Genomic DNA, 25,800 nt, shown 5'->3' on the forward strand with positions numbered 1-25,800 from the left:
TTCTCCACCTTGTTGATAAGTTTGATTGATTCTTCATCAAGGTCGGAGGTGGAGGAGGAAGATTGATCATCATCACTTGAATTTTCATCATCATCATCATCATCATCATCATCATCATCATCATCATCATCATCATCATCATCATCATCATCCTCATCTTCTTCTTCATCTTCACTTGAGGAGCTTGAGCTTGAGCTTGTCTCAAGTTGCTTGCCCTTCATCTTCTTTTTCTCGCTACATGCGAGAGCTTTGCCTTTGCTCAATGAAGAGGCTTCATCTTGACCCATCTTACGTGATATTTCAAATGCCACTATCTTGCCAATGACTATGCCCAGGGTCATAGTGCTCAAGTTCTCCATGTTGCGAAGGATGGTGATGATGCTTGCATATTTCTTTTGTGGTAGCACAGAGATGATCTTCCTCATGATGTCCGCATCATCTAGCTTTGTTAATCCTATTGAATGGAGCTCATTGATAATTAGATTCAAATGAGACTACATATCATGAATAAGCTCATCATCATTCATTTTAAAGGAATCATAATTTTGTTTAGCTAGACAATGTTTTTGCTCATGGACAATAGATGTGTCGTCATGGAGCTCTTGAAGTTTTAACCAAATTTCATGTGCCATATTTAAGGTGAACACTTGGTTAAACACATCCATACTAAATGATTCAAACAAGCAATTCTTAGCTCTAGCATTGAAATGCATTTCCTTTTCTTCACTCTTTATGGGTTTATCGGGATTCTTAAAGGGTTTCATCCTATCATGAGTGACTCTCCAAACACCCAAATCAACCGCCTCAAGCTAACAAGCCATTCTAGCTTTATAGTAAGAGAAGTTGGTGCCATCAAGGTGCGGGGGCCTAGAGGTATCCATCCCAACCACTCTAAATAGCGTCGGCTCAACGGTGGTTAAGCCAAAGGTCCAAATTGAGCCAACCTGCTCTGATACCACTTGAAGGGGACTGTGATGCCTAAGAGGGGGTGAATTAGGCAACTTAAAATTCTAACTCTAAACTATGGCCTCTTTTTCTAACCCTAGCAAAACCTATGCAATAGATAAACTATCTAAATATGCAACAACGGTTTTGCTAGTGTGTTGCTATCTCTACTGCAAAAGGAGTAATACAATCAATGTAAATGTGGAAGCTAAAGAGTAAGGTAGAGATATGCAAACTCCCATTGATGACTCTGGCATTTTTACCGAGGTATCGAGAAGCACACAAGCTTCCCCCTAGTCCTCGTTGGAGCCCCTCGCAAGGAATCCCTCGCAAGGGTCAAGCTCCTAGTCGGGTAACTCCGTGGATAGCCTTAGGCCTTCCCCATGCGCAAGTGAGTCTCCGACATGCCTTTCGACAAGCCTCTCCTGGATGCTCCCCACCATCTTCACTATCAAGCTTCTGGTCAAAACACCATGGGCCTTGTTCCCTCCGGTACACGGTGGCAGCCACACCACAACCGCGGTTGGTGTGATCTCACAAGACTACAAGCCCATCTGATGTACAACAATGGTGTGCGCAAGCACCGAGTGGTAAGAGGTATGCAAACCTCACTAAACACTAGGCCTAAACCTAGAGCAAGCGCATAAGCGGTGGTCTAATCAACCTAAGCACTTCGCAAAGCACCTACGCTAATCACCTAATGAATCACTAAGCACTATGCAAGTGGAGATCACTAAAATGGTGTATCAACACTCTTGATATGTTTCCTCAGCTCCACACACTTCAAATGGCTAGTTGGGGGGTCTATTTATAAGCCCCACTGAGAAAGTAGCCGTTGGGGATGAAATCTCGCTTTTCTGCTACTGACCGGACGCTGATCACGTCCTGACCGGACGCGTCCGGTTGTCCCAACCATTAGAGCCGTGATCAACTAATCGGACGCTGCCAGCATCTGGTCACATGCCACCGGACATGTTCGGTCATAATTTTGTCGCTCTGGAACCTTTCTATACTCGATCGGACACTGTAGTTCTACGTCCGGTCAATTTGCCGCCAGCATTCAGTCTAGCATCTGGTCAATGCTGCTGACACCTGCTGTAGTCAGTCACTAATCAGAGCATCTGGTCGATCGCCTGCCAGCATCCGGTCCTGTGTTCGGCCACCTCTATGAACTCGTATCTTCGCGATCTTGCGTCCGGCTTGGTTCCTATCTTCGTGCTTGAACTTTGTTTGATATATTGGGTCTTCTCTTGTGCTTCTAAGGTCTTGCTTATGGTGTTGATCATCGTATCATTATGTCACCTTCGTCCAAGTCACGTCTTGCACCCTATTGAACTACAAAACGATCACTTGCAAATTCATTAGTCCAATTTGGTTGTGTTGGTCATCAAACACTAAAATCTAAAGTAAATGGACCTAGGGTCCATTTTCCTTACACCTCCCCCTAAATTTGTGCACACAAGTATGGAATACTTGTAGGAGACATGCACATTGATTTTAGAATAAAAAATACCACTTGAAAGATGACATCACATGAATGTGAGAATCATTTTCAAAAGTGATATTCGAGAGAAATTATCTACAATTTGGACTTTGGCACATATTAGATGAACAATTATAAAACAAGCTATGTGTCGTGCTCCTAAACAATTTAAACCATGTAGGTTTGCTCCAAGGGTTAAGAGTGAAATCGAGCAAGCCTACCATAAGATATACCTAGTGTATGCAAGATAAAAGATTAAACATGCAAATGCAAACTTAGGCATGAAAATGAACTAGCTGCTAATTGAGATTACAAGAAATTAAATCTAGTTACCAAACATGGGAAGGGGAATTTAGGTCCATAGTATTCACTAACCTACTTGGCAATTATCTTGTCCATAATGATGCACCCTATTAAATGCACCCATACTTTGCCAAGTCTCTAAATTCCCTAAAGTCCATCGGACTTCTCACTTCCCTTTCGGGATCCAAACCTTCTTGGTGCTCTTCATGTTGGCAATGATCTCTTTTGGCACCCAAATGCGTTTGGCCCCATTGTTGGCTTGCTTGTTCACCTTGATGGCCACCACCTTGTTATTTTTCTTCTTCTTTAGGAGATAAGGTGTGAAGGCCTTTTTGTCCACCTTGTTGGTGTAGGTGTTGGAGAGCTTGCTTGTTTCCTTTTTGTTTTTCTCTTTCTTCTTAGCTCCTCCCCCATCTTCATCTTGCACTCATGGTACTTGTGGCCTTCCTTGTGGCACACATAGCAAACCACGGTTTGTCCTTCATCATGCTTCTTCACTCCCTTGACGGTGTTATCTTGATGAAGTTGGGCTTGCTCTGTTTTGCCTTTTACTTGACTGAAGTCCTTGGTAAGGCGAGCCACTTCTTGCTTGAGTTTCTCATTCTCCATTGCAACCTCTTGTGTCCATGTATCTATAATAACTTTCTCAACACAAACTTAGTTGCACAAGGGTGAGTCTAAACATAAATCATTGCAAGAAGTAGAAGCATCCTTTTTAGGCATGTCAAAGATAGAACTTTTCTTTTTAGGTGGCTTGGTGAGGGTTGTACCGATGGCTTCAAGATTAGTAACTTTATTAGTTAGCTCATCACAATGTTTGCACATGGTTTCTATTTTAGCAAGCAAACTTTTATAAGCATCTTGTGAGCTAGCTAACTTTTCTTCAAATTTTTCATTTTTCTTTACAAGTTGCTCATCATTGATTGTGCATGCATTTGTTGTTGCACTAGCCTCAAGTTACTCAATTTTAGTAGATAGTTCAATATTGAGATTAGCAAATGTCTCATAGTGTTTAAGCAAGGTTTTATATGCTTATTTTGAACTATCTAGCTTTTCTTGCAACATTTTTAGCTTCTTTTCTTGGCTAGTGCAAGCCTTAGCATATTTAAGATTTTCTTGCACAAGTTCATTAAGAGATGGCATTTCATCATCACTATCACTCTCACTAGAGGATGAGCTTTTGTTACCTCGTGCCATAAGGCACACATGAGAAGACCTTGATGATGAGTGCTTGTGGCCTCGCCTATTGTGATGGTCTTCTTATTGACTTGACAAATCATCACATGACCTTACTAATGTGAGGGATTTGTCCTTGCACTCCTTTATCTTGGGTGTGGGCTTGTTTGGACAAACTTCCACAAAGTGCCCCAATTCGCCGCATCCATAGTATCCTTTCTTTCTTTGCTCATTTCTTTGATTGGTGAAGATGAAATCTTGAATTTGGATGGGCACACCCTTGACATTGAGCCATTGGATCATCTTCTCCACCTTGTTGATAAGTTTGATTGATTCAAGGTCAGAGGTGGAGGAGGAAGATTGATCATCATCACTTGAATCTTCATCGTCGTCGTCAACATCATCATCATCATCTTCTTCTTCATCATCTTCACTTGAGGAGCTTGAGCTTGTCTCACTTGCTTGCCCTTCATCTTCTTTTTCTCACTACATGCGAGAGCTTTGCTTTTGCTTGATGATGAGGCTTCTTCTTGACCCATCTTTCGTGAAATTTCAAATGCCACTATCTTGCCAATGACTATGGTCGGGGTCATGATGCTCAAGTCCTCCATGTTGTGAAGGATGGTGATGATGCTTGCATATTTCTTTTGTGGTAGCATGGAGATGATCTTCCTCATTATGTCCACATCATCTAGCTTTGTTAATCCTATTGAATGGAGCTCATTGACAATTAGATTCAAACAAGAATGCATATCATGAACAAGCTCATCATCATTCATTTTAAAGGAATCATAATTTTGTTTAGCTAGACAATGTTTTTGCTCATGGACATTAGTTGTGTCGTTATGGAGCTCTTGGAGTTTTAACCAAATTTCATGTGTCATATTTAAAGTGAACACTTGGTTAAACACATCCATGCTAAAAGATTCAAACAAGTAATTTTTAGCTCTAGCATTGAAATGAATTTCTTTTTCTTCACTCTTTGTGGGTTTATCGGGATTATTAATGGGTTTCATCCCATCACGAGTGACTCTCCAAACACCCAAATCTACCACCTCAAGGTGACAAGACATTCTAACTTTATAGTAGGGGAAGTTAATGCCGTCAAAGTGCAGAGGCCTAAAGGTATCCATCCCAACCACTCTAAATAGTGTCGGCTCAATGACGGTGAAGCCAAAGGTCCAAATTGAGCCAACCGGCTCTGATACCACTTGTAGGGGACCGTGATACCTAATAGGGGGGTGAATTAGGCAACTTAAAACTCTAACTCTTGACTATGGTCTCTTTTTCTAACCTTAGCAAAACCTATGCAAAAAGATAAACTATCCAAATATGCAACTATGGTTTTGCTAGTGTGTTGCTATCTCTACCACAAAAGGTGTTATGCAAACAATGTAAATGCGGAAGTTAAAGAGTAAGGTAGAGATATGCAAACTCCCATCGACGACTCTGGTATTTTTATTGAGGTATTGAGAAGCGCGCAAGCTTCCCCCTAGTCCTCGTTGGAGCCCCTCGCAAGGAATCCCTCGCAAGGGCCAAGCTTCCAGTCGGGTAACTTCGTGGATAGCTCTGGGCCTTCCCCATGTACAAGTGGGTCTCTAGTTAAGCCACTCGTGTCAAAGCCTCTCCTAGACCGCTCCACGCTGTATTCACTATCAAGCTTTTGGCCAAAATGTCATGGCCCTGTTCCCTTCGATACACGGTGGTGGCCACACCACAAACGCGATTGGTGTGATCTCGCAAGACTACGAGCCCCTCCAATGTACAACAATGGTGCGCGCAAGCACCAAGTGGTAAGAGGTATGCAAACCTCACTAAACACTAAGCCTAAACCTAGAGCAAGTGTATAAGCGGTGGTCTAATCAACCTAAGCACTTCGCAAAGCACCTACGCTAATCACCTAATGAATCACTAAGCACTATGCAAGTGGAGATCACTAAAATGATGTATCAACACCCTTGGTATATTTTCTCAACTCTCCACACCTCAAATGGCCAATTGTGGGGTCTATTTATAAGCCCATGGAGAAAGTAGCTATTGGGGTGAAACCCAGCTTTCTGCTACTGACCGGATGCTACTATCATCCTGACCGAACGTGTTCGGTCGTCTCGATAGTTGAGCGCGCGTGTTGATCAGACTCACTACCAAGTCTGGTCATCATCGATCGGACACATCCGATCGTGCTGGTGCTGCTCTGAAACCTTTCTAGACTCGATCGGACGCTACTGCCTGGTGCATCCGGTCATCCACAACCACTGTGTCCGGTCACGCTGAATTATTACCACGACAATGAACAATGAAGTCTGTGCGTCCGGTCACTACCTCACTCAGCGTCTGGTCGCTGCTGCTGATGCCTATTGTTGCCGAGCAACTGATCGAACGCGTCTGGTCACTCATAGGACCACATTTGGTCACCTCTATGGATCTCATTTCTTCGCAATCTTGCGTCCATCTTGGTTCCCATCTTCATGCTTGGACTTTGCTTGATATCTTGGGTCTTCTCTTATGCTTCTAGGGTCTTGCTTATGGTATTGATCATGGGATCATCATGTTGCCTTCGTCCAAGTCACGTCTTGCACCCTATTGAACTACAAAACAATTACTTGCAAATTCATTAGTCCAATTTGGTTGTGTTGGTCATCAAACACCAAAATCCAAAGTAAATGGGCCTAGGGTACATTTTCCTTACAGCAACCATCGGGCTTTAAAGACCCCAAGTATCCAACCAAGTCTACAAGCTCGATAAGGCGCTCTATGGGCTCAAACAAGCCCCTAGAGCTTGGTATGATTGCTTGAACGATTTACTACTAAAATAAGGGTTTGAGATAGGAAAGGCTGATGCAACTCTATTTACTCGCAAAGTCAATAATGATATCTTTGTTTGCCAAATATATGTCGATGACATAATATTTGGTAGTACTAATGTGGTTTTTTGTGAGGAATTTAGTAGGATTATGACTAATAGGTTCAAGATGTCCATGATCGGAGAGTTGAAGTTCTTTCTTGGATTTCAAATCAACCAACTCAATGATGTCACATTCATAAATCAAACCAAGTACACCAATGACATGTTGAAGAAGTTTGACATGGATAAAGTCAAGCCCATCAAGACACCTATGCCAACCTATTGATGCAAAAGTGGATCTGCAAACACAAAGGGCTAATACCCGAATCGATATCCAAAGCGTGCCAGTCGATTTGACCTGTTAATCGACAAGGATGAAGATACGAGCACTTTGGTCTTGACAACAGCGATACGCCCGGAAGTCACGGCCAAGAGGTACTCACGCGGAACTCGAGAATCACCGAAGGTTGCACTGAAACGATGCAACTCGCCGAATCAATGAGAACTCGTAAAAAGGAAAAATATGCAAATTGACGAAGTCGCCAAAAAGTAAGTAGATGCAAATAGGAGTAAAAATTGGTTTTGATATTGATTGATTATCTATTACATTGCCCCTCAATCTATATTTATACCCTGATCTAAAGAGACATAACCAAATACAACTAGGACACCAAGTCCATATCTAAGGAAATACGTGACTCTTACATGAATCATACTCTAACAAATATAGAAAAGGAAATCAACTCCTATCTATTTCCCTGTCCGCCTCAATTATGATGGAAATCTCACCGACCTCCTTTCCATTGGCATACTTCCTGTTTCATCGGTAGTAGTCTTCAAGCCTTCCTTCATCGGCATCGACAATAACATCTTCAACCTTATTGGCAACGCCCGAGTCTAAATCAACCTTTTCATCGATCACCACCATTCATTGGTAACCATCTTTACAAGCTAATTTTCATCGGCTATCAGCGTATACAGTAACTTTCCTCCTACCGATTAGCCCACTCTGATCATTTTGACACGTGCAAAAAATGGTGTCAACACATGCCCCCCAATTTTGGAGTATAAAACCATTAATGCTCCAAAATTTACTCCAGATAATGTTGGCCTTCGCCCAATTACCGTAACTCATCCTTCAAGCCAAAACTTGATCTGTTATCAAATCTAATCAAATCTAATCCTGATTCACGCACCTCAGTAAATATCGCACAATTGCCAACCACTCTTGCCTTGATTATGGTTAAGATACCGAAACAATAATCCATCGGCAAGATCCTAACATAATAATGCCGCCACTTTCAGAATTAAAATATCCTGTACCGATATCTCTTCCAAGTCATGATTACTTGCCATCAAATCATCTATACAATCCCTTGATTATCGTGCAAACAGTTACCATATCCATCTAAACCACCTCGACCTACATGCGCGTGGCATAGAGATAAGTCCAAAATACCCCTACTCCAAGCGGCTTATAAATAGATTTCTCTAGAATGCTCGTCTTCTACCCTCAGACTCCAATCTTTGACATTCTCTCTTTCCGGCGGTGACTCCGATGAACAACTGCGCGACCTCAACCAACAAGAACTTTTCTCTAGCATCAACCTCGAGTATCCGGCTCGTGCCCCCATCTACCTCAAGATAATGGCAATCAACTTCGATGTCCCTGCAGTTCGTACCACTTCTGTTACATTTTACCTCGATTCCTCTGGTCTTTGCGAGTTCATACAGTTGGTATTTTTTTTCTTTTGTTCTTCAGATCCTCTAAACTTAGGAACTGCACAATAAATTAGTTATTCCAACCGATCAGCCGCATGTCCAATGCCTAGGACCAATGGGCAACCCAGATCCAACTGATCTGATTAATGTAGAGGTTAACAGAATCCCTTTTAGAGCCCAAAATTTCTCTCTGAATTTATGGAAAGATACATTCCGATCTTGGCCCAAAACCACCAAAGGGTGGAAAGATTGGTACTTGAGGGTCAATAGGTCGATGCAAGTACACTGGGCAGAATGGAAGCTAGACCAATGCATTAGGCTATCTATTGCTGATATGCAAAAGAACGAGTCAATGATGATTACAGCTGCTTACTTCTGGTCAGACACAACAAACACTTTTATGTTTGGACATGGCCCAGCTACTCCCACACTTGCCGATGTCTACATGCTCACTGGCTTGGATATTTCAACTGCCGATGAAGGCTCCATCTATGGCAGAAAATCTGAACATAGGGTGAATACCCGCAACATCAGCGGTTGGACGGGATACATTCAAGAATGCCAGAAGACCGGGACAGTTAACCAGAGGGAACATGCCACATTCTTGAATATGTGGTTAGAAAAATTTATCTTCTGTGGTCGATCAGTAGGACCAACCAACGCCTTCCTCCCCGCGGCTGAACTCTTGGCCAATGGTGTAAGGTTCCCTCTTGGCCGATACCTTCTGAGCTCCACTTATCATCTTCTTCATCAAGTGTCTCAGAAACTTTTGCTTGGCGAACCCATTGGCAACTTAGGAGGCCCGTGGTGGTTTATCAACATGTGGCTGAATGCCCATATGCACAAACATTTGCAATGGGACTTCTTTGCCCAACAATTCCCATGAGAAATTGCTGAAGACCACGTGCTTGGGGACGAGGAATCGGCAACACGCTCACCCCTCAATTTTGGTGAAGCCATAATTGTCCTCCCTGGAACAGAGGCCAATGAAGACCAGATCGGCAGATTCTTCCAAAGCTTCTACAATGGTCTTTCTCGTGATCATAGGGCCTGGGTACCTTATATTGACGAAGAAAATAGATTCCCCCTTCTTTTCAACTTTGCCGATGACACTCTGAATCAGGATAATGAACTCATGATGGCCATCATTACTCCTAGGGCAATCCCAGTAAACACATTCGGTAGCGGGAAAAACACCAATATCATATATGAATTTTACAACCCATCGGCAGTATCCCGTCAATTGGCTTTTGGGCAACTGCCAATCAAACTTTGTTTTGCTGATGTGATCAAACCCAGAGAAACAATCACCTGCGAAATAGATTGGAGCAGGGTAGTGCGACTCTCCTCCGATGCCGATATTATAGATGTCGATATATCCGTCTGGACGCCAGTATCTTTCATCACCGAATCATATAAGCAATGGTGGCGAGAGTGGAGGGAACAACTATTTGCAACATCTGCTCACACATATCGGCACATGATCGACCCTGAATACGCCATTCCCGATGACGCAGTAAGTTTCTTTTAACTCCCTTCTGCTTTTTCCTTTCATATATCGGTAACTAACTTTCTCGTGACAGGTTAACAACCCAGCACCATCTATGAGCAAAAGTGGAAAACCCTTCGATCTTCGGCCTGTTTCCCCGATATCACCGATCGGCTACAATGCCCCCACCTTAGCTGCTTTGACTCACCAGAAGACCCGTGCCAAGAACATCACCTCCAAGTCCAAATTGGCTACAGCTAGGGCCACTCCATTGGCTGCTGCTACAACCCTGATCAAGGCATTCAAGGTAACAACCCCGCTTATTTCTACTCATGCCGATCACAGATTGTATTAACATTAATCATCAGGGTGTAAGAGCCACTACTGGATCATCATCGGCAATTCCTCCAACATCAAGCACCACTACTTCTGACAAACCTTCAGAGGTATTCCTTTGATTTTACATTTTATCTGTTAAATATCATACCTTATACTTGTTTTGCAGCAACAAATGGGTACATCGGCAAGCGTACCAGATGTCCAAACTCCACAACCAACAAGTGCCGATGCCCCCTAGCCAACCGTTGCTGAGGCCCAAGCAAAGCACAAAGCCTTAACAGATGCTGAGCCACAGCCAAAACGACAGAAGTCCATGCCGATCCCCACATCTGTCCCAATGTCTGCAATCCGGCCAGAATCAGTCGATGCAACTGAGCAAGCAGTTAATCCTCCTATACAGGACATACCATCGGTCATCATACCCCAAGAGCCAACCACCGATGAGGCCACAGAGGATATCCCATCGGCAAGCTCAGCCGATCCTCCACACGGCATACTCCAGGCTGCTTCCTCCAGCCAAGTACAGGAAATTGCCTTGAAATAGGTAAGCCGATTGACCTAGTCGATTTATAATATTCATACTTATCCTTAACTAACCTCTTTTTCTTTTCCTCAGGAATAAGACTCCCCAAACAGCCTATTTTCCTTTGCCATTGACGTTTCTGACGATGATGGAGAGGAAACAAGTTCTTCCCTTGCACTAGGAACAATATCGGCAGAAATTAAGTCCAAGTTGGAAGCTCTCCTGAACTTGTTACAGCAGGATACCACCCAACTGGTAGATGACTCGGACCCCGCAAAGGCAATTTTCAAAACAATCCATGGCCAGGTCCCTGCCGATGTTGAAGAAGTACTCTTCCCAGTAGCCCATTTAGAAAGCCACCAACTGCAATATCAACGGGCTGCTCAACGCATTGTCGATAGAGCAGCTCAGGCTCAACTCAAAGAAGAGATGCTACAACTAAAACAAATTGCCGATGAGAAGCAAAAGGGCATCGGCAACTTGCAGACTTCGGGCGCTGAACTTAAGCAGAAAATCTTAGATTTATCGGCAAAGAAGATGGCTCTATTGGCTGAATTGAAAGAAGTCGAGGCAGCCTTAACTCATGCTCAACAAGAAGAAAGCTAGCTACCCAATGCCATCAAGGCCCTTTAGCAAGAAAGAGACATCCAGGCTCGCAAAGCCTTGGCCATGAAGAAAAAACTCAAGCCTGTGGAGGGTGCTGCCGATGAAGACATCAAAGAAATGAAGGAAGCCGACTAGATTCGCCTGCGTGCGATATTGGCTATCCAATCCTTGTTAAACTTGTAAATCTTGTCTATTGCATCGGCACTTTATGAGACATTGACATCCTTGTATAATTCTAGCCGATAGGACTATTATCGGCACTTATACTTTTATGCATCCATCCAGATACTAGGGTAATATTTCTTTAAATATTTTCCATTTAATGCTCTAGGAAACACAACCCCTTCGAGGGTTTCTAGAATATACGCGTTACCAGGAATAGACTGATTTATCCGATATGGACCTTCCCAATTAGGAGACCACTTTCCAAACTTTGAACTTTTAGTCCCAATCAGTAAAATCAATTTCCAGATCAGATCTCCATCGGTAAACTCCTTTACCTTCACCTTCTTGTCATACCATCTGGCTACTCTTTTCTTATTTTCTTCGATGCTAACTAAAGCCCTTAACCGATGACCCGCCACATCTTCCAACTCATCCTTCATAAGAGTATCATAATCATCGGCTGTCAGCTGATTTTGAGAACGTATTCGCCTAGAGCCAATTTTAATTTCCCAAGGTAATACTGCATCATGCCCATATACTAACTGATAAGGCGTTACTTTGGTTGCACCATGACATGACATCCGATATGACCACAAGGCTTCATTTAATACTGCATGCCACCTCTTAGGATTTTCTTTAATTTTGCGCTTAATGAGTTTGATGATCCCTTTGTTAGAAGCCTCGGCCTAACCATTAGCTTGAGCATAATATGGAGAAGAATTTAAAACTTTAATTCCCATACCTACAGTAAACTCATCAAATTCTCCCGATGTAAACATAGTACCCTAATCGGTAGTGATAGTTTGAGGAATACCAAATCGGTAAACAATATGCTCTTTCACAAAATCGATCATATTAGCCGATGTCACCTTTTTTTAAAGGAATTGCCTCAACCCATTTTGTGAAATAATCGGTAGCAACCAGAATAAATTTATGTCCTTTGCTCGATGGCGGATAAATCTGATCGATGAGATCGATAGCCCATCCCTGGAACGGCCAAGGTTTAATTATAGGGTTCATAGCCGATGCAGGCGCTCTTTGAATATTACCAAACTTTTGACACCCCTGACATCCCTTAAAATACTTAAAACAATCTTCAAGAATAGTCGACCAATAGTATCCATTCCTTCTGATCATCCACTTCATCTTGAAAGCCGATTGACGCGCTCCACATACTCCTTCATGAATTTCACCCATCAAGCTTTTTGATTCATCACTGCTAACACATCTGAGTAAAACTCCATCTATAGTTCGATAATATAATTCATCGTCGAGGAGCACATACTTGGTAGCTTGGAACCTTATACGTCTTTCAACCTTTTTATATGGATCCTTTAAATAATCAACAATCTCCTTCCTCCAGTCATCGGTATCGACCGCCGATGTTAGCACTTCCTGAATAGGCTGATACCCTGAAGCATGCTGAGCTAGTCGATTAGCCTCTTCATTATGCAGTCGAGAAATATGTTCAAGACGAAAATCTCTAAACCCTTTCAACAATTGCAAACATCTTTCATAATACGAAATTAAAACTTCACTTCGGCATTCATAAATCCCAGCCAATTGATTTATAACTAGCATAGAATCACCAAAGATTTCAACAGCATCGGCATGTATCTCCTTCAGCAATTCTAACCCTTTTATCAAGGCTTGGTATTCAGCCTGATTGTTTGTCGATGTAGCAACAATCAGCAATGAAAACTCATACTTCCTTCCTTGAGGTGAAATCAACACAATGCCGATACCTGCTCCTTCACCACACGTGGACCCATCGAAGAAAAGTGTACAAGGAGCAACCTCTAGAGAGTCCACTGTATTACAATGCTGAGTGACAAAATCAGCCATAACTTGCCCCTTAACTGCCTTAGTCGATTCCTAACGTAGTTCAAATTCTGATAATGCTAACATCCACTTACCGATTCTACCACTTAATATCGGCATCGACAGCATATACTTGACTACGTCGTCTTTGCATATGACCATACATTCGGCAGATAACAAATAATGTCTTAATTTGACACAAGAAAAGTATAAACACAGACATAATTTTTCGATGGCCGAATACCTTGTCTCAGCATCCTCTAATCTTCTGCTCAAATAATAAATAACACGTTCTTTCCCTTCAAATTCTTGAATAAGAGCTGAACCGATAACGGTATCATCAGTTGACAAATACAACCTGAAAGGTTTCCCGTGTTGAGGTGGAACTAGCACTGGAGGATTTGTTAAATATCTCTTAATTTCATCTAGGGCTAACTGCTGCTCAGCTCCCCATACAAATTCCTGATCGGCTTTCAATTTAAGTAATGGACTGAAAGCCTTGATCTTACCCAACAGATTAGATATGAATCTTCTAATGAAATTAATCTTACCGATCAAAGATTGCAATTCGGTTTTATTGGCAGGAGCAACCACCTTGCTAATTGCATCAATAGACTTCCTACTGATTTCGATGCCCCGCTGATGCACCATAAAACCCAAGAATTGACCTGTTGATACACCAAATGTACACTTATTATGATTCATCTTCAATCCATGCTTCCTTGTGCACTCCAGTATCTTTTGTAGATCGGCTAGATGTTTTGTGATATCTCCAGACTTAATCACTACATCATCAATGTAGATCTCCACTAATGTGCTGATGTATTCATGAAAAATAAAGTTCATAGCTCTTTGATAAGTAGCACCAGCATTTTTCAAACCAAATGTCATGACTATCCACTCAAACAACCCTACATGACCTGGACATCTGAAAGCAGTCTTGGGAATATCTTCTTCAGCCATGAATATTTGATTGTAACCTGCATTACCATCCATGAAGCTGATAATTTGATGTCCGGCTGCAGCATCAATCAACAAATCAGCAATCGGCATTGGATAGCCATCCATCGGTGTGGCTTTGTTAAGATTCTTGAAATCAATACAAACACGAAGTTTTCCATTTTTCTTATAAACAGGAACCACATTAGAGATCCACTCTGCATATCAACACTGCCGAATAAACTTCGCCTCAATTAATTTAGTTATTTCGGCCTTAATGCCAGGAAGTATATTAGGGTTGCATCGGCGCGCTGGCTGCTGATGTGGCCGAAATCCAGATTTGATAGGTAACCGATGTTCAACTATCGATCGGTCTAATCCAGGCATCTCAGTATAATCCCAAGCAAAACAATCTTTATACTCTTTTAACAAATTAGTTATTTGCTGCTTACACTTGGAATCTAACTTAGCACTAATAAAAGTAGGTCTTGGCCTATCGCCATCACCAATATCTACTTCTACTAAATCATCTGCCGATGTGAACCCTTGACCTAATTTTCCATCATCGGCAAACCTATCCATTAAAACTCTTCTTCAGAACCGACTGCTTGGATCGGTGGAATTTCATAATCAGCCACTCTAAGTAATTCTTTTTCCCAAACTTCTCCTGATATGTATTTAGTTCGCTCATAAGTATCTGATTCTGCCGATGCGATGATATAAGAAGAATCACCAGGAACAACCTCAATCTTATCCCCAATCCACTGTATGAGGCATTGATGCATTGTAGAAGGAACACAACAATTAGCATGAATCCAATCCCTCCCTAGAAGCAGATTATATGCACCCTTGCCATTAATAACAAAGAACGTCGTCGGCAAGGTTTTGCTGCCGATGGTCAATTCAACGCATACTGCCCCTTTAGCCGGTGACACATTGCCTTCAAAATCCTTCAGCGTCATATTGGTTTTGGTCAAGTCTTGATCTCCCTTACCAAGTTTCTGATACATCACATAAGGTATAATATTAATCGTAGCCCCTCCGTCGATAAGTATCTTAGATACAGGCTGCCCATCAACTCTGCCTTTCACAAACAAAGCCTTAAGATGCTGTCTCTCGTCATCAGTAGGTTTCTCAAAAACAGCCATCATTGGATCTAGTGTCAACTGAGCTACTTGATCAGAGAGAACAACTTCTTCCTCATTATCAGATAGTGCCAAAAACTCCATCGGCAACATGAATACCATATTAACATCCGCCGATGGACCCTTATTTTTATGTTTTACTTGCCACTGCTGATGACTGGACCTCTCATTGGAGGAATTTTCCTCTCGGTATAAATCCTCCTGATGCTCACGTTGCATCCTTCTTTTCTATGTCTTTGTTAGACCCTCCGGGCACCATTGAGGAAACTTGGTCTTCCAAACCAGTTGATAACAGGTCCCAATTGATTCCACACGGCGTATATTAGGGTCCCTGTAGAATATTTCTTCATCGGGAACTCTTGCGTTTGCCATCTCCTCAAGCTCCTCTTGATTCCTTGGAAAATATCTAGCGCGTTTACCAAGCCTTTCATGTACACTAAGTCTGCCCCCCAGCCGATCATGCACTGATGCTCTACCTCTGATCGGCTCATTGATAAATAAACCCTGATTGCCAGGTTGAAACCTCCTTTCTGACCGATTGACCCCATAATAACCATTGCACTCAGGGCAATTTTCAATAGTTGGCAATTTAATACCTTCTTCCCAACAATGGATGAAAAATGGGCACCTCCAATGATTTTTATGCTGATACCATTCTTCCCGACGTCTCTCTTCTTGCTGTTGTTGATATCGGTCCTTACGCTGACGCCAACCCTCCTGCTGCCTTCGATGGGTAATCACAATGCCAGGCCGAGGAGGGTTTTTGGAACTACTGCTTTCTCCCAGCAAACCCTTACTTTTTGCATCATCGGTAGTTATCCGATGTTGGGGATCCACTGATGCATTTTTCTCAGCAGCCTCTGACGTCAATACCTTGGTCTTCCCTTTGGCCTCCAACATATTTGCTAGAAAAGGGTGTTGATCAATTTTCATCGGCTTCTGGGGCCTTGGAAGCACCAAACTTAATTCTCCCAGATTCAATAGCCGATTATAATTGTTGCCTGAATACCTTGCACTTATTTGTACTATGTGAAGTTGCATTGTGCCATTTACAGTACAAGATCTTCTTCAACTCCTCTGCAGATAGGATCACATGATTAGGTGACAGCTTAATTTGGCCCTCTTGAAGCAGAAGATCAAATATCTTGTCGGCCTTGGTGATATCAAAGGTAAACTTTTCTGGTTCTTTCTGACCAAAGGGACAAGATATCGGCTTTTTATTCTTAACCCACTCAGCTAAGCCGATAACTGGTTCTTCATCAAAATCAGAATCTCCTACTTCTTCAACAAATGATACTTTTTTACTCCAATTCTTTTTAGGTTCAAAAACCCTAGTATCTTGATCAGTGATCCTTTGCACAAGATGACTGAGGCTTTCAAACTCCTGAGAAGCATATCTATCTTTAAGATGTGGCAATAACCCTTGGAAAGCCAGATTGGCAAGTTGCCGATCATCCAGCACCAGGCTGTAGCACTTATTTTTTATATCTCGTAGCCTTTGCACAAAGCTTTCTACCGATTCATCATTACGCTGTTTCAATTTTACTAAATCGGTAAGCTTCTTTTCGTGGATTCCAGCAAAGAAATACTTATGAAACTATTTTTCTAGATCAACCCAAGTAATAATAGAATTTGGTGGTAATGAAATGAACCATATAAATGTCGATCCAGACAAAGATGATGAAAATAATCGAACTCTTAATTCATCTCTGCTAGCCGCCTCTCCACATTGAATAATGAAGCGATTGACGTGTTCCATTGTTGATGTATCATCTTGCCCAGAGAATTTAGTGAAATCTAGTACCTTGTACCGATTTGGGAGAGGAATTAAATCATATGCAGGAGGGTATGGAGTCCGATAAGAATAAGTATTGACCTTGGGCTTTATCCCAAACTGATCCTTCATAATTTCTGCTATCTTATCGGCCCAAAAAGCATCAGCCTCCTACTGACGAACTGGCTGAATTTCTACGGGAGGTGCCTGCTGATATCCCTCCACATATCTTTGTGGCCCACGATCTCCAGCAATCGGCATATTTGCCGTTACTTGTGGTCAATTAACCTGTTGGAAAGGATTCATCGGCTGAGCTGCCGATGCTTGATTCTGGAAACCAGCTTGCACATGACCTTGTTGAATCCCTGCAACCTGCTGATTTTGCTGAACTGTATGTTGAACAGGTAACTGTCCTGACCAACCATTATTAGAACTTATCGGTACAAAACTTACCGATGGCTGGTAATTTGCAAACATTGTTGGATAATTATAACCAGCTTGAGGCATGAACTGAACCCTAGTTTGACTCATAACAGGGGCTTTCTGCTGCATCGGCAGTAAGCTTGCCGATGGACTTGAATTGGGTGTTTGAACCAAAGGCATCTGGAAACCTCCTAGAGTTAGTTGCACAGTAGTTGCTGTGGCATATTGAGGCACTTGAGCCATCGGCGAAACAGCCGATGGTATAGGAGCTTTTCCTACTGCATCAAACACTTGAGGTAACCCAGGATTGAAAGCAGATGACTCCGGAGGCATACCATATCCCCACCAATTAGCATGAATCTAACTATTTTGAGACATAGGGCCTGACATAGCTGATGCCGCTAGATCTGTATTAAGCTGAACTCATCCTCCTGGTAGCACTGGATCTGATTGTATCGGTGTAGATTGAATATTAGGTAAGCCTACCAATACTGGAGGAGAAGTAACTTCTGTACCTACAACGGCCGAGGGAGCCGATGGAGTATTGACAGATGCTGGCTCTGGTTGGTGATAGGTAGGCCCAACGTAATGCGGTGACGCTTGTCCTTCTTTGAGAGTTCGAACCATAGCATTATGAATAGTATTGGACAGCACATTGGAATGATTAATCAAAGCATGATTTACTGCAGAATTAACCATCTCTTGAAGTTTACCAGGATTGGAGTCAAAGGTAACCTGCCGAGGCAATGGCAAATCTTGCTTCTGGATGACTTGTCTACTCTTGTTTAGGCTAAACAATTTTAGACAAAGCTGCCTGTATTCTTCTATAGCCTTTCCATAGCCTGCCTCTGCTCTTCCTTGAGATCTTCTTCTGATACCGCGATAATGTTCCCTGAATCGATCTCGGAATTGAACATATTGATCAGATTGATTGGTCCCACTAAGCGTGCCAAAAGATGTGTTGATGCAAAAGTGGATCTGCAAACACAAAGGGCTAATACCCGAATCGATATCCAAAGCGTGCCAGTCGATTTGACCTGTTAATCGACAAGGATGAAGATACAAGCACTTTGGTCCTGACAACAGCGATACGCCCGGAAGTCACAGCCAAGAGGTACTCACGCGGAACTCGAGAATCACCGAAGGTTGCACTGAAACGATGCAACTCGCCGAATCAATGAGAACTCATAAAAAGGAAAAATATGCAAATTGATGAAGTCGCCGAAAAGTAAGTAGATGCAAATAGGAGTAAAAATTGGTTTTGATATTGATTGATTATCTATTACATTGCCCCTTAATCTATATTTATACCCTGATCTAAAGAGACATAACCAAATACAACTAGGACACCAAGTCCATATCTAAGGAAACACGTGACTCTTACATGAATCATACTCTAACAAATATAGAAAAGGAAATCAACTCCTATCTATTTCCCTGTCCGCCTCAATTACGATGGAAATCTCACCGACCTCCTTTCCATCGGCATACTTCCTGTTTCATCGGCAGTAGTCTTCAAGCCTTCCTTCATCGGCATCGACAATAACATCTTCAACCTTATCGGCAATGCCCGAGTCTAAATCAACCTTTCCATCGATCACCACCATTCATCGGCAACCATCTTTACAAGCTAATTTTCATCGGCTGTCAGCGTATACAGTAACTTTCCTCCTGCCGATTAGCCCACTCTGATCATTTTGACACGTGCAAAAAACGGTGTCAACACAACCAATGGCCATCTTGACCTTGATCAAGGAGGAAAGGACATCGATCAAAAGGTATATCGCTCCATGATTGGATCCCTCCTTTACCTTTGTGCATCTAGGCCCGATATTATGCTTAGCGTGTGCATGTGTGCAAGATTTTAAGCTAATTCGAAATAATGTCATTTGATGGTTGTTAAGAGAATTTTTTGGTATTTAGTGCACACTCTTAATCTTGGCTTGTGGTATCCTAAGGGCTTCACTTTTGAGTCACTTGGCTATTTCGATTCGGATTATGTCGGTTGCAAAGTAAATCAAAAGAGTATTAACAAGACTTGCCAATTTATTGGTAGGTCCTTGGTGTCTTGGAGCTCTAAGAAGCAGAACTCCATTGCCTTGTCCACCACTGAAGCCAAGTATGTGGCGGCCGGTGCATGCTATGCACAACTACTTTGGATGAAGCAAACCCTCAAGGACTTTGGATGTGAGTAAACCAAGATTTCCCTTTTGTGTGACAACGAGAGTGTCATTAACTTGGCAAACAATCCTATAAACCACTCTCGAACAAAGCATATAAACATCTGACATCACTTTTTGAGAGACCACGAAGCCAAAGGAGATATCACAATTTACCATGTGAACACCAAAAAGCAACTAGCTGATATCTTCACAAATCCCTTAGATGAGTCAAGATTTTGTGCTATGAGGAGTGAGCTAAATATCATTCATTCTTGTAACATGGCTTGATGTCTTGCACATACTTTGTTTGATCTAGTTAGGAGAAAAGAATTGAGAAAATATTATGTGACACTTTCAAAATCTATTTTATAATTTTCATGAGTGACTATTGCTTTGTGATGGTTGAATGAAATCTAGTCACTTGTGAAAATGTCAGTGTCCATCATATTTTTGCCCCACATGGTGTAGTGAGTTCAAGTTTGGGACTTTTTTAGTTTCCCTGCGTTGAAAGTCCTAACGTATGTTAGAACTCTCGATGGCCGGAAGTCATGGCTCATGTCGGGACTCCCGACCACCGGAAGTCCCAACCCAATGCCAGGAGTCCCAACGTAGATCTGAGTCGATCATTTTGACCGTCCATTTTGACCGCATCGCATCTTTGACCTTGGGTGAAAATCCCATTTTCACCTGGCCCGGTCCTGTTTTACCGCAGTCATCCCTCCCTTCCCATACTCCCATTGCCCCATAGCCACCCCATTGTGTCACTTCCTCGCACCGCCACATCGCGCCCCACCAGGAGCTCTAGCACGTCCCTTGGCCACTGAGAGCTCCAGCCCTCATCCCTTCTAGCTACACCACCGAGGGTCCTATTAGTACTCACGGCCTCTCTGCCCCCTCTCCACCGCTCATGCTCTGCTCTTCTTCCTTGGCTCGGTGGTGGGGATTCCGTTCATGGAGGTGCTTGTTCTTGAAGATTTGTTTGTGGCCTACGGATTTCATTTTCCTCCATCTTCTTCCCCTCTCTCAAGGTACAACCTCCATGGTGCCCTAACCCTAATGTCAATGTACCTTGTGATTTGTCTCTATTCTTTTTCCCTCTCTCCTCCTCTATCCTCCTTGTGTGAATGTGTGTCAAGATTCAAAGTCACCATGTGCGTTGGAGGTCCTGGCGACCGTCGAAACTCATGGCTCTGACCAGAACTCCCAGCTATCGGAACTCCTGACTCTAGTTGGGACTCCTGACCCCATGGTCACCACTCCATTCATGTTTCTTCACATTTCAATATTCATTCACCTCTTTTTGTCTTGTTTCTTAGTTCCACTTTGTGTCCTTCATAGCCATGGACGATGGCAGCCCCTCAAGATGCAAGGAGAAGCTATCCAAGTGCAACCAAGACCACGCTATTGTACCCAAGCCGACTAGCCACACCAAGGTGGCGTGTCCCTACACTGGTGCTAGAGGTTCTCATGCTGCCTGTCCCTGTGATGGTCAAGGATCGTCTGCTATAGCTTCTTCTCATCAAGCTCGTGCCTATGTTGGTGATGACCCAATTGTTGATGAAGAAGAAGCTCTTGAGCATGCTGGCTGCACCATAGCAGTTCCGCCTATTCACACACCATGTCATAGCCCTAGTTTTGTCAGTGAGCTTGTTCCTTTTGATGGTAATCTCCTAATCATGTGGGTGATGGCTCCTAATCCTTGTGGTAGCTAGACACCTCTTGTACCAATTGACTACCGTCACCGGGTCTAGGACATTAGGTCCACGAGAGGTAGAAATTTGTATGCTAAAGAAGAGAAGGATCTTCGCCTTGAGTATTGTTTCTGGCATCCTTTTCACTTTGATTACTATGAGTCCATTCTCTACAACAAGTTTCTGAAGAACCGGGAGCGACCGGTCCTTCAGATGAAAATTATTGATGTTTATTCCCTTGGTCTGTTCAAGGAGCCTGAGCTAGAGCAGATGGTTCATGATATACGCTCAATGGGATTATCCTACTTGATGGAGTTTTGGAAGCATTGGAACAATGAGATTATTTGTCAGTTTGATGCTTCCTATCACCATGAGAAAGACCCTACCGGTGCCATTGACATTATCCATTGGACCACAAAGGCAAGCACTATAAGGTGGATTTCATTACTTTTTCTTGCCTTCTTGGTTTAAGTCACACCGACCGCACTGCACCTAAACTTACTGAGTATGAGGATGTGGCTTTGGAGAAGTACCAGCATATGTACCTTGATGGATATCTAGCTGATGGATAGATTGTGTATTTGAAGCCCTACTACTATATTCTCAACAACATCCTACAACAGATCTTGTATCTGAAGTGTGGTGACTCCACCTTCCTCCGTGATGACTCTCATAAGGTGCTTTAGCGCTTTGGTGATGATTTTGAGCAGTTCTCCATCAGCCAATACTTTTGGAACAAGATACATGATGCCAATGAGGATCTTGTGAGGCACCTTCCGTATGCCCCTACCTTATGCATGTGACTGAGCAAGTATTAGGCATCCGGTTCCCCACAGATTCCTAGCACAAGCTCCTCAAGATCTCCAACAAGACTTCTATCATAGCTTCAAGGGACCTAAAGAATAAAGCTAATGCAGCCCAAGGCAAAGGCAAAGGTCCTTTGGGCTCTTGCTCTTGCCACGGTGCCTCACCACCTGCTACTTCTCGTGCTTCTAGTGCTGAGCCACTCTCTTCCTCCTCCTCTAGTAAGAAGCCTAGCAAGTTCAAGTTCCTCATGACCTACATGTTTGGACAGTGTTGTGCTAGTGCTCAACGTGAGCATGACATGCAAGAGAGACTCTATCTTTTGGAGTAGTGGGCCGGTATTGAGCCTTCACCACCACCGTCGTTTGTTCCTCCTTGTGATCCTCTGGTGCTCTATGATGAGGCTTGTGCGGCTTACGAGGATGATGCTTCCTCTCACCCTCATGGCAAGAGCAAGGCCACTGCTGTAGACGAAGATTACATCGACGAAGATGATGGTGACGATGATGACGATGGTGATGATGGTGACCATGATGATGATGAGGACTACGAGGACAAGTAGTCATTTCTCTCATGTGGCCTACCCCTTTTGGCACTTGTTGACAAAGGGGGGTGTTAGGCTTTGATCTATCATGTAATAAGTTAGTTGGTCACTTAGTTTTGAGACTTTAAAACTTTTAGCTTGTATGAACTATGTCGTGTGGTGGCTAGTATGTGATGGACAACTATATATGTGTTTGTGATGGATGATTGTAGGACAAGTAATGGTTATCTATCTATCTTATTAGCTTGTGCTTGTCTCTACTTGTGATGGTGGATATTATTTTGGATGGACATGTGTTGCTTCAAGTTTCTACTTTGAATTCTTAGCCATCACATTCTCTTTTACTTGTTGTGTGAATATAACATGTCATATTGCATCTCTTTTCATGGATATATTTTTGTTCACACACACTTGTTGCACCCCACGGATTGCAAAATTTAGGGGGAGCTTTTGTCTTGATGTATGCAAATCATGTATAGATTGTTCTAATTGCAATTCAAATTCAAGCATACATTAAGGGGGAGGCTCTTCATAAATTTTAGGGTTCAAAAGCTTTAAATTCTTCCAGTCTTATAAAAAGCCTAAGTTGGTTGTCATCAATTACCAAAAGGGGGAAGATTGAAAGTGCATTTGCCCTTTATGTGGGTTTTGGTGTATTGATGACATCCAAATTAGGGACTAATGTGATCTTAATGAGATATGCTATAGCTATTAGTCCCATGAAAGCTTCAAAGAGTTGATAAAGATGAAATGGTATCCCTCAATTTTTGAAGTTGTAAAGACGGATGAACTCAAAGCACTCTCCAAGGGTTTTATATTTTGTTTTGAGTTTAGGATCCATCGCACTATAAAGAGGGATGAAAACTTAGTTGGTCTGAGGAAGATAGAGTGCTCAAGCATAAAAATAAAATCAAAAGAGAGACACTAGCACTTCACGAGCACATAGAATAGTTTTCGGTGACTCTTGGTGTCAGAAGTCCTGACGTAAGTCAGAACTCTCAACCGTCAGAAGTCACGAATCACGCTAGAAGTCCCCACTCCTCTCCCCTTTGCTCCAATCTTTGATCCTCCTAGGGTTTTGAGTGAAAGGAGAGTGGATTGAGTAAGAGCATCACTTTGGCAAGCTTGAGCACTCGATTTCTCCATCAAGTCAGTTGGATTTGCATCTATTACTCTTGGGGCTTTGCCCCTAGCTAGCTAGGTTTCACCCAAGAGCTTCCATCTTGTGGAAGAGCCTTGGAAGTTTGTATTATCCATGATTTCTTAGTTGAAACCTCGAGTGACCTTTGTCATTGCTTTGAGAGAGGCAAGGAGGTGAAAGAGACTCTGACCTTTGTGGTCACCTCAACAACAAGAACGTAGGAGCTCCTTTGTAGGGTTGTCGAATCTTGGGATAAATCCTTGTGTCCCGCGTGCTTATTGTTGTTGAGATTTGTGCTCACTTTTATTCTTGTGTGTCTCTTCCTCCCCAAAGATTTTCTTAGGGTTTGGACTTGATCTATAGAGTGGTGACCTTTCAGTGTCAAAGGAGCAACCCCAACGTGTTACCTTACCACTAGGAACTAGGGTTGTAAGTTATCAAAGTCACAAAATTCATTTTAGCACTTGTAGTACATTTCCCATAGACGTCGAGACTTCTGACAGTTTGTGCCGGAACTTCTAACGACATCGAGAGTTTTGATCCAAACTATTGGGACTTTTGATGGTTGCTGACAAGTGACTTTAAGTTTTGTGTAGAATTATTTAGATATGCCTATTCATCCCCCACCTTTAGGCATTGTTTAGATCATTTCAAGCGCGTGCCGTGTCGCTCATCAATGAGCTCTTCAACCACCGGGATGAGAATTTTGTCTTTCACAGTGTGCTCAATCAATGCTCTATAGTCGACGCAGAATCACCATGTCATATCCTACTTTTTTATAAGAAGGACCAATGCAGAGAAGGGCAAGGTGCTTGGCCGGATGACGCCTTGTTCCATCATTGCGGCGCACTAGGCTTCCTATTTGTCTTTTTGTAGCTAGTGGTAGCGGTATGGCCAGACCGCCATCGGAGCGGTGTTGGGAAGCAGATGGATGCGGTGGTCGCAGCTCCGGGAAGGGGGAAGCCTAGTCCATGGCTCAAAGACATCTTTGAATGATGCCAAGAGATGGTCGAGGAGCGCAGGCTCCTCAGCACGAATGGCATGGAGGCGGTCAGTCAAGGGCATGTCAGAGCACGATGACCCGATGCCCTTGAACAAGATGCATCGGTCATGGTGCCAGAAGGCCATGCATAGATCATCAAAGTCCCATAAAATAGGGCCTAGGGTGTGTAGGAAGGAGATGCCGAGGACGACATCATAGTAGTCGAGCGGAATGGTGTAGCAGTCCATAGCAAAGTGTTCATCGGTGATATTGATGGCGATGTTCTGGGCCATGCCATGGCATGTAACATGGTCACCATTGGCCACGACCACGTTAGCACCTAGACTATCATGGAAGTGCTGCCCCACACAATGAACAACAGCCGTGCTGATGAAGTTGTGGGTGGAACCTGAGTCGAGAAGGGCCATGAGTTCATACATGCTGATGGAGAGGCAGAGTTGCATGGTATTCTCAGTGCAGATGCCCGTGATTGCATGTAGGGAGATTAGGGGGCTCATCGTCGGTGGTTCGAGTCACCTCAGGTGGCATCATGTCATCATTGGCAAAGTCCTTAGCCTCTAGGTAGAAGAGGCATAGACACCATTGGCCCCACACATACTACCCGTCGCAGTTATAGCAGAGACCCTGACGCTAACATTTAGCCATCTCGTTAGGGGAGAGGCGGTGGAATGGCCATGTTGGTGCTAGGGCCTGAGGGGATGTTGGTGCTATCGACCCAAGTGGCACGGCGGGCGTGCCATGGCCAAAATGGCCGCAT

At 43.1% G+C, this 25,800-nt stretch overlaps 1 protein-coding gene across 1 annotated transcript; it reads right to left on the minus strand.

Annotated features, from left to right (window-relative positions):
- Positions 1-24,916: 24,916 nt before the first annotated feature.
- On the minus strand, positions 24,917-25,540 carry LOC136548386 (uncharacterized). Its single transcript, XM_066539938.1, has one exon. The coding sequence runs from the start codon at positions 25,538-25,540 to the stop codon at positions 24,917-24,919; it is 624 nt and encodes a 207-aa protein (XP_066396035.1).
- Positions 25,541-25,800: the final 260 nt, after the last annotated feature.

This window comes from Miscanthus floridulus, chromosome 4, assembly GCF_019320115.1.
Source record: "Miscanthus floridulus cultivar M001 chromosome 4, ASM1932011v1, whole genome shotgun sequence".
In the NCBI taxonomy this organism is placed as follows: Eukaryota; Viridiplantae; Streptophyta; class Magnoliopsida; order Poales; family Poaceae; genus Miscanthus; species Miscanthus floridulus.